At 33.7% G+C, this 13,481-nt stretch overlaps 2 protein-coding genes across 2 annotated transcripts; both read right to left on the bottom strand.

Annotated features, from left to right (window-relative positions):
* Window positions 1-225: 225 nt before the first annotated feature.
* On the bottom strand, window positions 226-2,642 carry LOC132271750 (uncharacterized). Its single transcript, XM_059773222.1, has 2 exons — window positions 2,161-2,642; window positions 226-1,708 (listed from the first exon to the last, which is right to left on the bottom strand). The coding sequence occupies exons 1-2, from the start codon at window positions 2,277-2,279 to the stop codon at window positions 1,021-1,023; spliced, it is 807 nt and encodes a 268-aa protein (XP_059629205.1). The 5' UTR covers window positions 2,280-2,642; the 3' UTR covers window positions 226-1,020.
* Window positions 434-937, bottom strand: LOC132270271 (uncharacterized). The gene has a single exon (XM_059771457.1). The coding sequence runs from the start codon at window positions 935-937 to the stop codon at window positions 434-436; it is 504 nt and encodes a 167-aa protein (XP_059627440.1).
* Window positions 2,643-13,481: the final 10,839 nt, after the last annotated feature.

Below are 13,481 nucleotides of genomic sequence, written 5' to 3' on the forward strand. Positions count from 1 at the left end.
ACTTTCACCACATCAACTGGGAGCATAAAAAGAGGGGACTGCTTGTCAATGGAATGGAAAACATGGTAGATAAAAATGGCAAACTGAACGTGGCGACAAGACATTCAATTCAACACAGTTTCATTGCAAGACGAAATGACGAAAAATAAAATAATAAATGTACATAAAAAAAAACACACCTATTTAAACTCATTGATTAAATGCTTTAGAGTACACACCATGCAATACAGGAAAAGAGCTCTCATTTCTCCGAGTCGTCCTTCTCCTAGGAGTTATCTCAGTTATATTTATTTAATTATATGTCTTACAAACTTGATCTCATATTCCATACAGATAAAAATACATGTTTTTCACCACATAAAAATGCTCAGCACAAAAAAACTAAATAAAATTAGATTTGACCAAAAGAAACTCAAAACAATTAAGTCTCAACTCAATTACCTAACACAGTTGGCACAATCCAAATTGAGGGTGGCATATCCTTATGTGAAGGATCAAGGATGTAATGCGTCCCAAATCTTCCACTTTCTATGTTGAAGATACCAATGTCGCGGCGCCCATATGGAAGATGATGTAGAATCTCAATATAATCATCTGTGTAGTAGATGGAATCTGGCTGGCATCTGGGCCATTTGGAAGCTGAAACACAAATGGATTGGTTATCTCCCAAAAACAGGGTGTCTCCACCCAAGTTCTTCACTTCAACCAGCATAGGCCAACCCTGCTCAAGTTGCTCTAAGAGCAACTTAAAAACCTTAAACCTTGAAGTTGCATGCTGTAAATCGTCTCCAACTTGTAAAAACCTTTGTACAAGAAGTAAATCACCACTAGATGATTCAACAAGATACGTCCATTGAGAATACACATTAGTCTGCGGTGTAATTACCTTCACTTGCGGAGCCTTACTCTTCCCATCCCTTCTATTAACATCAATCATTAGGACTCTACTCCTAAAATCAACAGCAAAAATCGGGCCTTTATAATATACGACATCAAAGATGAGCTGAAATCTTTCTTTATCTATGTAAGTCCAAGCTTGTCTCCGGGTAGAATGAATGCGAGTCTTCTGCAACCACTATAGGTGGCGGTAACAATATAGTCATTAGGATACAAAGCAGGGTCAGCTGACAATGTAACCTTTACAACTTCAAAGTCAACCTCAATAGGATCATTGTCATCATCGTCATCGTCATCGTCATCGTCATCGCTTTCATCAGGAGGATGGAAATATGAGAGGTCCATAATTGGAGGAAGCTCAATGGTAGCACCAGAGAATGGGTTGATTAAGGTTATGCCAAAGGTTTCTTCCACAGTAAACAACCAACCATGTGAGGAACCGGAAAGCCTCTTCTGATAAGGTACGCATAACTGAAAATCAAATACCTTATTATGAGTGATGTTGTATAGACCACGTCTTTCATCACTATTATCTTTCGAAGGCACCATCAAGAATGGAACTTGTTTCAAAAACTTATTTTGAATGAATTTAAGTTTGTTATCCATTGCTACAGACTGCCATGGTTTGCAAACCGCACCAAATCGAACATATTCAGAAAATGAAACCAACTTGTTCAGAATCATATCCAATAAGTTCTTTGGAAGAAATGCCCAATCTGACTCCTCCATTGTCATATCCAATAAGTTCTTTGGAAGGAATACCCAATCTGACTCCTTCATTGAATTCATCATGTTTATTTCGCTAATAGCACTGTGATGTCAATCAAATATATAATTTATAATCACAATATATAATCACAATACATCATATCTGCAATAATCAATATTCAATTAGAATGGATTTATAATTTAAAACTAATTGATTAAAAAAAAAAAAAAAACTCGTTGGATATAGTATGAATTGGTTATTACTCCGAACAATCAAAACAACTTACCTCATAAGTAATAACAATCTATACAATCGCAATAACTTACATCATATCTACAATACTCAACTCCAATGGGTTTATAATTTTTCGGTAATAAAGGTAACAGACTTGCTACTAACAAATTTGACAAAAACTATTCTAATAAAATTAATTTTCAATATTAAAATCTAATTGAGCCACTACCACTACCAAATCCAAATCCCAATCCCATAAAACAATATATATATATATATATACACACACACTGTGAATATGAACAATCAAAACAACTTACCTCAAGGCTGCAATAATCTTAAACTCCACAATTGGCGATGCAAACCTTATGAGTAAAGCTGATCTATATATATATAACGATGTAATCTTTTCATAATCAGGAAGGAATAAGAGGGACATTTCGTACAATCTTAATAGAACAATGAGTCCAGAGATTATTAGATCCGTCGTCTCCACCCTCCAATCTTCCGTCCGTAGAGTCCGTTCCGAGATCGCCGACCCACACCCGCCGATCCTTCTCGCCACAATTTTTTGGTTTGGAGTGGTGGCAGTCCTGGTGGTGATAGCAGAAGTGGTGGTGGTGGTGGTGGTGAGAAGTTGAGGTTGTGTGTAACGTTAGAGAGGTTTTGGGCATGGTTGGGGCGGTGGTAGGAGAGGGGTGGTGAGAAGGGGCGTAAGATCTAACCATGGTCATGGTTAGATTTTTTTTATTTTTTTATTTTTTTTTTAACTTTTATTTGACACATGGCATTCTCTTATTGGTCTATGTCAGCAGCAAGAATTATTGAGCGTAAAATTAGAAATTTACAGAGAAAGTTCTTTATTTTTAGACCCCTTTTATTACCAAAAAAAATAAAAATAAATTAGTAATATTTTTTACTTTCTAAAATAGAAATCTTTTTTATATTTCATTTTTTGGTTTTGTTTTCTTTTATCTCATTTTTTTATTTCATTTTTTATTTTCTTTCTCTTTATTTTGTCTTTTAAAACACAAGTATTTAACCAGACTCGGGAAAAAAAAAAATGGTGCTAATTGTAAAATAAATATATAAAAAAGAAAAAAAAAATGTATGAAATTGTTACTTGTCATTATTGAGTTTAAAGTTTAAACTGTATATATAAACCTAAAACATGAATACTTATTTTTAAGCTGCAGTTTTGACTTTTAGCAATTGGCAATGAATAGAAGGGAATAACGGACATTTAATGACCGTGACAATATAAAATGACTAATATACCCATAAACCAGATTTCACAGTAACCCACAACATTGATTAACCTCATCTTCTCTAAATCGCATTAAGCCATTTGCCTCCCCAAAAAATAAATAAAAAATAAAAAATAAATAAATAAAGGACAAGCAAAACAAAAAAGAAGAAGCCAAATTTAATTACAGAAGAAAAACAACAATTTTCTAAATCAAGCCATTGAAAAATCAGTGAGAAAATATGCATTGGTTCATTTACTCTGTTATTACCCCTTTGTCACGTAAACAATCTCATTGGAACGGAAAAAGAAATTATGGCAATGATGTGAACACTCTCAAATATTGTATATTTATTTTAGTATTATTTTTTATCTGCATTTCATAACTCATAAGTTCCATTTACATGAATTCAATAGTGAAGAGAAGTTGAAGTGAAAAGACAAGGTAATATAACAGTTTTTTTTTAAGATTATAATTATATGGACTTATTGGTTCGTCGGATGGAGACAAAGTCATAATGTTAAAAAAAATTATATTAACCAAAATGCAGTCAGTTAATATGTAAAAAATTATTCATCGTCAAAATTACTATTATTATTTTCAGATATCACTTTTGTCTTGGATAATAGGAGTATCATTTTTATGCACATAGATATTACTTTTTGTGCACATATATATCTTCTTCTTCTTCTTTTTTTTTTTTTTTTTTTTTTTTTTTTTTTTTTTTTGCGGCACAAAAAGTGTTATTTAATGACATGGTAAAAAATATAAAAATAAATAGTACCTGCTTACACAAAAATTAATACCAATGTCGCATAAAAGTTATCCACTATACGACTATACCCAAGGTAAAAGTATATATAAAAATATTATTTATAGTAAGAAATTTCAAAAATAACTCCATAAGCTCCCGATGATTGAAATGAAAAAAAGAAATTGTAAATGACTCCTTCATGCTTAGAGCATCTCAGCGGTCTGTTAAAAAATTCTTTTGTGTAAAATATACACTGTCACATATGATTTATAAATTTTTTTCATCTCCAACAGTTTGTTAAGATACATTGTTACATCACTAATGTGTATAAGGGTTGTATATTTTACACAGTTTTTTTACACAGTCACGTAAGCATATTTTCTCTCTTCTCCCCTTTTCCCACTCGCGATTCTCTTTCTTCTTTCTCATTCCTTTAGGCCTCTTTGTTTCCAACTTTTAGAGCGCCATAGAGAAGAATTTGCAAGTGGCGGCAAAGTAAGAATTGTTTAACCATCTTTTATTTTTCTTTTAGATTTTTTTTATCCTTTTACATTTACATTGTATTCTAGTGAGATAAATATGTACTATCTAAAGATTAGATATATATTTTAATCACGATTTTATATAATTGTTGTTTGATACAGTTATACAAATTATTATTATTTTTTTCTTTTTTGGTGAATCACAATTGTTATTGCATATTTTCTGTTTCCGTAAAAAGTGAAATATAGAGGAAAATTATTATTTTTTTCCTAATTGAGGAGGATTGAGACGTGAGGTTTAATCGCGAAAAAGTAAATGAATAAGTTTGTAAAAGTTATGTAGAGCTTTGAGTATGACACGTGGTTAGTTGTTATTGGAGGATATTTTTTTACACAAAAGGTATTAAACAATCGTTGGAGCTAAAAATAGATAGTATAAATTTTTTGTATAAATCTACTCTGACACATCAGATTTACACAAAAATATATACACAACGGTTGGAGTTGCTCTTAACATGTAACATAACTCTTTCCTCTTCTTTTTTTTTTTTTCTTTTTTTCTTTCATATGAACAAGAAACTTTTAAATTTGATTTTGGATCAAATCATATTTATCACATATATAGTTAGATATAGTAATATATGAATGGGGTTAAGAAAAAAAAGCTTTGCAATAGAATTGCCAACAAATTCAAATCAAGTCTGAAGATGGTGACTAATGACATATATTAAGGCTAAAATTGTCTAGTTACCACCCTTGGATGCCCTTACATACTAGGGCAATTGCACCCCTATGAAGGGATGCCCCTACAAACTAGGGCAAATAATTTTTTTAATAAAATTAAAACAAAATTATTGTTTTGACATTTCATTTTTTTATTTTCACCGTCTAATAATCTTGAAAACAATATGAGCTTATACACAGCGTGTTCTTCTTATTATTATGTTAGGTACGATCTTACACATTGCCACCACAAGGCAAGCATGCAAAAGAACTCAAAATCGTGCTAATATCATTAAAATTGTAACAACCATAAAAGGTTATATCAAAAAGAAAAAAAAAAAAAAAAATTTGTCAACACGTGATGCATATAATAATACTTAAAATGAATTACACAAACAACATGAAAGCTCATCAAATTACAGAAAAGAAAAAAAATAATAATAAAATAAAAAAAAAATAAAAAATGAAAGCTCATCAAACAACACATACTATATTGTAAACATAATAAAAAAAAATAATGAAGTTTACCAAAATGCTAAAACGAACATAAAAAAAATACTATTTATTTGTCCAAACTACTCTTACTATTTTCATACATAACACTTTTGTTTGGAACATAAATGTACCATAAAATAATTTTTTTTAATTATAATAATAAAAAAAAACGATCACTTTCGAATTTTCATTTTCATAAACATTGTGCTTCAAAAAAAAAATACATGTTTAGTAACAAAACATACCGGTCAAAAGCTACCCCTAGCATTTTTAACATTTTCAAAACATATCGTTAGATAACTCATTCAACGTTTAATTATTAAAAAAATTAAATATTTTAATAATATATTAAATGACATTTCCATTAAATTTTAAATAGAGACTTGACTAATAATTAAATATATATTTAAAATTCAAATAAATATTAAAATATATATATATTTACACTTAGCAAGAATATTTAGTAGTTTGTAAACTGAGTTAGCATTTTATTTGTCATGCCCCTCCATGCAAGGACAAAATGCAGATATATGCCAATATCATTTCCCGTGTTTCCAATCTCATAGTATCATAAGGAAGAAACTTCCTGAAAGAATAATGACGGGTTTTTTATTTGTGTCTCAGTCTATCATAATGAGTGGTGAGTTACACTGCATCAAAACTATTGTGTATGAAAAATTACGTGTGAGTGGATGGTGGTAAGTATCAATGGGTTATGCTATGGTCTGCCCAAGTGTAATGGTGTGAGTGTGTTGGAGGTAATATATGAGTGTTTTGTGTGAAACTACTTTCATTTCTGAACTGACTCCATATTTGGTCTCTGGGCGAGGGCTGAATAACGTAGTAGAGCTAGATAGCGAACGGCTACTTTGCAGTGTGGGTTTACGGTAGCTTGTGCTTAGCTGACTTTCCTGATTGAATAGACTTCCTCGCTCTTCTTCCTGTCTTGCTTGCGGTTGACCTTCCAGAATCTTGAAAATCAACATGGACGAGAAGTGCACAACTTGCGAAGGCATAATCCTTTTCCACAACCCAGAAGAAGAGAGAAGGTTGTGTGCCTGTCAGGAAGACGAAAAGGTGAGTGTTCATCAGATTCCCAACCAAACCTGTAGACCCACCATGATGAACAGATTGCTTCCTGTTTCATCAAACAACATACTGTCTTCAGTGTTTGCTTCCTGTTTCATCAAACAACATACTGTCTTCAGTGTTACTAAATTATCAGTTAGTACATACTAGGGCTAATCTTGACACCAAGGAAAAATCTCAAACAAACAAAAAAAAATTAAAACAAGAAAACAAAACCCTAAAAAGAAATTGAAACCCTAATACTGAAATAAAAGAAAAAAGAAATCCTATGATGATATCGAACAAGAAATTAAAAAACGAAAAAACAAAATAATAGAACAAGAAAATAAAGAAGCAGAAAATCAAAAGCCAAAAAAAAAAACCGAACACTAACCGTCAATGATATTCTTCATGATCTATAATCCCATGAAATTTATCAGACATAGCATCACAAATACTACACAAAAAAGTACTTACCTTTTCCACTTCAGTACACGCACACAGCCTCCAATCTTCTTTTTGGTCGTGGAAAATGATCTGCAAGTTTTGCACATCGAGAGTTGTTGATTCGGTTCAAAAATGAAAAAACTCTGAACCGAATCAACAACTCTAGTGTGATCAAAAACTCTTGATGGATGAGATGTGCAAAATTTGTTCTAGTGTGATCCTTTTCCACAATGAAGAGGAAGATAAGAGGTCGTGCACGTGTACTGAAGAGGAAATGGAAAATTAACTCGAGAGTTGTTAACAAGGGCGGATCCAAGATTTCTCAATGGGGGTGGGCTAAATCAAAACATATCTAAAAGTCTAAATATGTATGATATACGTAGTATCATATTAGATTAGTAAAGTAAGTTATAAATATATAATATTAATTATTGTCTCTGTGTGTAACTTTGAGTGCATCAGAGCTTTCCATTTCATTGTTGTACACTTCCTAAATTCGATGCATGAAACAAGCCAAAAGCTCACAACCCTATCGTTGGTTCACAATTGTCGTACATTTTTGTGCCCTCAACCATATATATTTCTGTCTACAAGTCCATATCTATAAAAGTCTCCCATGACAATATTAGTCAAGACGCTCGGAAAACCTATTTTGTCCCAAGTTGGGTAATTCTTATTGGTGGACTTTCTCTTCTTTGCTATTTCAGTTTCAACATTTCAAAAGCTCTGTCAATGCTCAAACTGATAAAGATGAAAAAGAAGAGAGCCCAAGTAGATGAATCATATGTTTCAAAATTTAGAATTGAAAAAAATCAGTATGTGTAATACCCCTAATTTCAAAAGGATAGTCCTGGTATTTAATTTTTCAATTTATATTTTAATTGACTTTTTAATTGTTTAATTATTTTAAATTATTTGACATACTTAACTTATTTGTATTATTTGAATTAATTCTTTGGTTTACTTGTTTTCTTTGATTTATTAAATTGTTGAATTCTTAGATTTATTTAGCTTACATTAAGTGCTGCATTTTTGTGACTGATTTTATTACCTGTTTAATTGTTAATATTGCTTAAATTGTTTTATTTAATTTTGTTGTTTTTTTTTTATTGATTTATTTGTAATTGGTTTAATTATTTTAGAGGCAACTTAACTATTTTAAATTATTAGAGTTTTGTTAATTTCATCGTGTTTTATTCTGAGCCGACCTGTAGGTGGTTTAGGATTAAGGTTAGGGTTTCAACTTAAGCCTATAAATACATATGTTTACGTTTGCTAAGGGTTTTTGTAAACCCTATTCACCATAGTCACGTATACAGCGATACAGAGGGTTGTGAGGGCAGAGAAACAGAGAGTGAGTAATTTACAGAGAGGGCTTAGGAAGGCAGAGCAAGGAAAACTAAAACTCAGAGACGTGGATTCAGTGTTTCAACTTTGAAACTTAAGACAAGTCTCTGTTCTTCTCTATCCCTTTAATTTGTGTTCTGTGCATGCTTAGGAAGACTCTAGGGATTAAACTAAGTTGTAATTACATCTTTTAAACATGTTTAATCAGAATATTGAAGCATTAAATAAATCCGGTTTCAATTGTTTTAACAGTTCAGTATTGAATCTTGTTATCGTTGCTTTAAAAGTTGATGTTTAATTCAATTCTAAGTTGTATAATTCTGCCTTGTGATCAATCTGGGATGAGGATGGAACCTTAATACATGTATTAAAACTGTATTAAGTGTCTGGAAACCACCGGGGTCGGAGAAGAAAAAGCAGTACAAGGGAAACGGCTTTTAAGGGTGTGAGAGACGGCTCCCAAAAGGAGGGAGCCGCCTCCCACAAAGCTAGAGCCGGCTCTCCAGATTTCACAGTAACCCACAACATTGATTAACCTCACAACATTGATTAACCTCATCTTCTCTAAATCACATTAAGCCATTTGCCTCCCCAAAAAATAAAAAAAATAAAAAAATAAAAATAAAGGACAAGCAAAACAAAAAAGAAGAAGCCAAATTTAATTACCAGAAGAAAAACAACAATTTTCCAAATCAAGCCACTGAAAAATCAGTGAGAAAATATGCATTGGTTCATTTACTCTGTTATTACCCCTTTGTCACGTAAACAATCTCATTGGAACGGAAAAAGAAATTAAGGCAATGATGTGAACACTTTCAAATATTGTATATTTATTGTAGTATTATTTTTTATCTGCATTTCATAACTCATAAGTTCCATTTACATGAATTCAATAGTGAAGAGAAGTTGAAGTGAAAAGACAAGGTAATATAACAGTTTTTTTTTAAGATTATAATTATATGGACTTATTGGTTCGTCGGATGGAGACAAAGTCATAATGTTAAAAAAAATTATATTAACCAAAATGCATACAGTTAATATGTAAAAAATTATTCATCGTCAAAATTACTATTATTATTTTCAGATATCACTTTTGTCTTGGATAATAGGAGTATCATTTTTATGCACATAGATATTACTTTTTGTGCACACATAAATCATTTTTTTTTTTTTGCAGCACAAAAAGTGTTATTTAATGACATGGTAAAAAATACAAAAATAAATAGTACCTGCTTACACAAAAATTAATACCAGTGTCGCATAAAAGTTATCCACTATACGACTATACCCAAGGTAAAAGTATATATAAAAATATTATTTATAGTAAGAAATTTCAAAAATAACTCCATAAGCTCCCGATGATTGAAATGAAAAAAAGAAATTGTAAATGACTCTTTCATGCTCAGAGCATCTCAACAGCCTAGAGCCGGCTCCCAAGGGTGGGGAGCTGGCTCCCCTTTAATGGAGAAGGCTCTCCAAGTTTCAGAGCCTTCTCTCTCTTTTGTTTTTGCGCATTCTGAGTTTGAATGGACTATTTGGCTGAGATTGAGTTTCTGAAACTGTTTCAAGGCTACTGAATGATGTAATACACTGCTTAAGACTTATATATGAATTGAGAAGCAAGCTTATATCCAGGAATTTGGGATGGAATTAGCCTAGGTTTCAAAGTAAACCTGTATGGAGTAAGGTTAAACATAAATTGGTAATTGCTCATTGTTTTAGTAGGTTGGTTTCTCTGCATGTTTTGGAATTATAAATCATGTTTTGTAGCTGTGTTATAAGCATACTGTTGTTTAATAATATGCATGCTTAGTGGGGATTAACTAATGATTAAATCTGTTATCAATTGTATCTATTATGACACTGTTCGAAGGAGTTAAGTGTATAGTTTTACTTTGCCATATTAATGGACTGTAATTGGGATTCAAATTCTTATATTGGATGCATAAATTGGTTATATATATGTTAAACTGTATTTGTGCTTGCTCTGGGATTGGTTGACTATTTAATACTGTATTATCAACCGTATTAACTGGAGGATGGTATGTACCGGTATGGGACGGTGACATACTAGATATAGACTAGATTAAATACTAAGTCCTATCCAACATGGATTAAGGTATGGATTAATCATATAGGTTAAGTCCATCACCTACTTGTGTCATATCAATTGAGAATTGAATGACCTACTTTGGTTTCAGAATGGCTTGGTTATACATATATCAGACCACTACATAGATGGATGGTATTTTGTATTAGGAGGAGTACGGACTTTATATATATATTATATGGTGCCGTGGTATGAGCTTGAGTCTCATGACCATGGTTAGGGTGCGTATATCGCCTAAGATGGATAGCTGGACAAAGGTGTTATTCCCTGGTAGGTCTAGATACACATGACCACAGTATGTGCGATTTGCATGGTATCTCTATTCAGGCTGAGACAATCCTTTTTGGACTAGTGAGCGTCCTATAGTGTGTACTATATACGTATATGGACTATTCTAGATATTGTTGAGTCTTCCTAGGATGTATCTGCGTATCGGATTACTGTTTGGATTGTAGTAGATCAGGACTAGCATGTGAGCCTGACCCACTTCTTTATTTTTCAGGTGCTCGTCAGTTCCAGGGTTAGAGTTTGGACGTGCAAAGCAAATACAGCTATTCATTCCTCCGATTATGTAGGAATCTTCTCTATGTTAGTTTTGGATTTTATTTTTATTGTTTTTCAGTATCTTTTGGAGAATTTTAATAAGGGGTCCAATGGATGGATTCCCGAGTTGTAAACTTATGGAGTTTTGGATTATTAGGTTTTAAGTATTTAATTATAAAGGATTTTATTTCTAGATTCTTTCAGCTTATTATTTTTGATTCTTATTTTATCTTATATTCTGTGTTCGGTTACATATTAATTGTTTGATATCCCTCGAGTTTTGGGCCTGGGTCTGATCAACCCGTGTCTCGGATCCGAGGGGTATCACAGTATGTAAAAGATGAATAAATAAACGTAACCAATAGCTAAAAATGCAAATTAAAATTTTAGAAAAAGTAAAAGTTTGTTACCTGATGACTGAGGGGGCATGTTTCTTGAACCTTGTTCTTGCTAAATGTTAAGGCCCGATGCTAACCCTAAAAATAAGAAAACACTCAAAGTTGTGAGGAAGAAGTTTCACAATCTCACTCAAAACAATTAAAACATCACCATCTAAATACTATTTGTATCATGTATCAACCCAACCTAACTATGCTTTTAGTCAAAATGTTGGACACTTACCATAGAAAGCGGTGTGATTAGCACAACATATTATACGTGATAGGGAAAAATATAAACCTACCCTACCCTCGATAAGATTGATTAGATTTCATTATCAAGGATAATGAAATCAAATCTGACGTGGTTCAACAAGTAAGAATAATCCTATTATAACTGGAGGAGGTCAAAAGGATTAAATCATATCCCCGACAACTCTAGCAACAAATCTCCTATGATTTTGCACAAGCGGAAAATAAGATCAACCATCGACGTCGGTGGAATGATTTTGATTCCAATTGACAGCCATAAATAGGGCACCAAGCCATTAAAGAAGGTACGACGTAAAAACTATTATTAATCCCTGCCTTCTTTTTAGACCTCCGTGACTAATTTGATCGTCAGAGAGCTCTTGGCAGGCACCACACCGGTGCCGTCAAGGTTCATCGATCTTCTCCTCTCTTCCTTGCAGGAAAACGGTATCGTATTGGACTGCGCAAATTTCAGCCTCAACAGTTGGCGCCGTCTGTGGGAACGAGGATTCCCTTGAATCAATTAATTACTCGTTGGGTATATACGTTTGCAGTCCGGTATGGTTATCGAAGGAACACCGTCGCAGGGATCTGGTCAAAGGGTAGAGTCGGGTGAAAACCTGGACGTCCCAAACGACCAGGCACGGCTTGCAGCGTTAGAACTGCAGGTTCAAACTCTGAGTCAGGGTATGAACCAGTTGATCCAGCAAAATGCAACCAGTTCAACAAAACTTTCCAGGACAAGATCTCTCAAATCCAAACGGAGGTAATGGGAATCTTGAAGAGAAGGATAATCATCCCCCCCAAAATGAGACTGAAGTGGAACAAAGTCAGGTGGGAACCCGACATAGAGAGGTGGTTCACCCATCTCTCCCACGGAGTTCCCGACCTCCTGAAAGCATAGCCTTCTGTCTTAAGGGAAAGACAAAGAAAGTTACCCATCTCGACTTGTAAATCAAGGATCTCAAGCGGAAAATGGAAGATGTAATGCAGGCTATGAAAGGGAAAGGTCCTGCCACCGTAGATGACCTGGTACAAAGGACCAACCTGCCTTTCAGCCCCGTCGTTATGAAATGTCCACTACCGAGCAAGTTCAGGATGCCCTCGTTCGAAAGCTTCGATGGGACCAAAGATCCCCTCGATCACCTGAAAACTTTTCAAGCTCTTATGCATTTACACGCTGTGCCAGATGAAATCATGTGCCGAGCTTTTCCCACTACACTTAAAGGATCAGCGAGAGTTTGGTTCAACAAGTTGAAGCCAGGAACCATCAACACCTTCGAAGAATTGAGTAAGCAGTTTGTGAGCCACTTCATTACAGGTCAGAGGCATAGGAGGCCGGCTACCTACCTGTTTACCGTGGAGCAACAAAAGGAAGAGTCGATTCGGGAATACATCACCCGATTCAACGCAGAGATGTTGCAGGTAGAAGAGGTGGACGACAAGGTAGCTTTGACCGCTTTCATAGGAGGACTCTAAAGCTCCAGATTCTTGTTCTCCTTATCAAAAGAACCTCCCACCAGCATGATAGAGTTGCTGGTCAGAGCGCAAAAACACATCAACGCTGAAAACACCATAAGTGCACGGAAGGAAGGAAAGGACAAGAAGAGGCCAGCCCCTCTCGCCAAGGATGAAAATAATACCAAATATAAGAAATCGTTCTTCAGCCAGAATGATAGCACATATCATGAGAATGACTCAGATGAGTATACCGACTAGAAATTGTCTCACGGCTGGAATTAGCCTTATCAAGTCATTCACAATAGAGACTGGGGGCATCTTAGTTAATCATTTTA

This window comes from Cornus florida, unplaced genomic scaffold (assembly GCF_030987335.1).
Source record: "Cornus florida cultivar Cherokee Brave unplaced genomic scaffold, ASM3098733v1 CherokeeBrave_3.0.0_Hap2_Chr08, whole genome shotgun sequence".
Lineage (NCBI taxonomy): Eukaryota > Viridiplantae > Streptophyta > Magnoliopsida > Cornales > Cornaceae > Cornus > Cornus florida.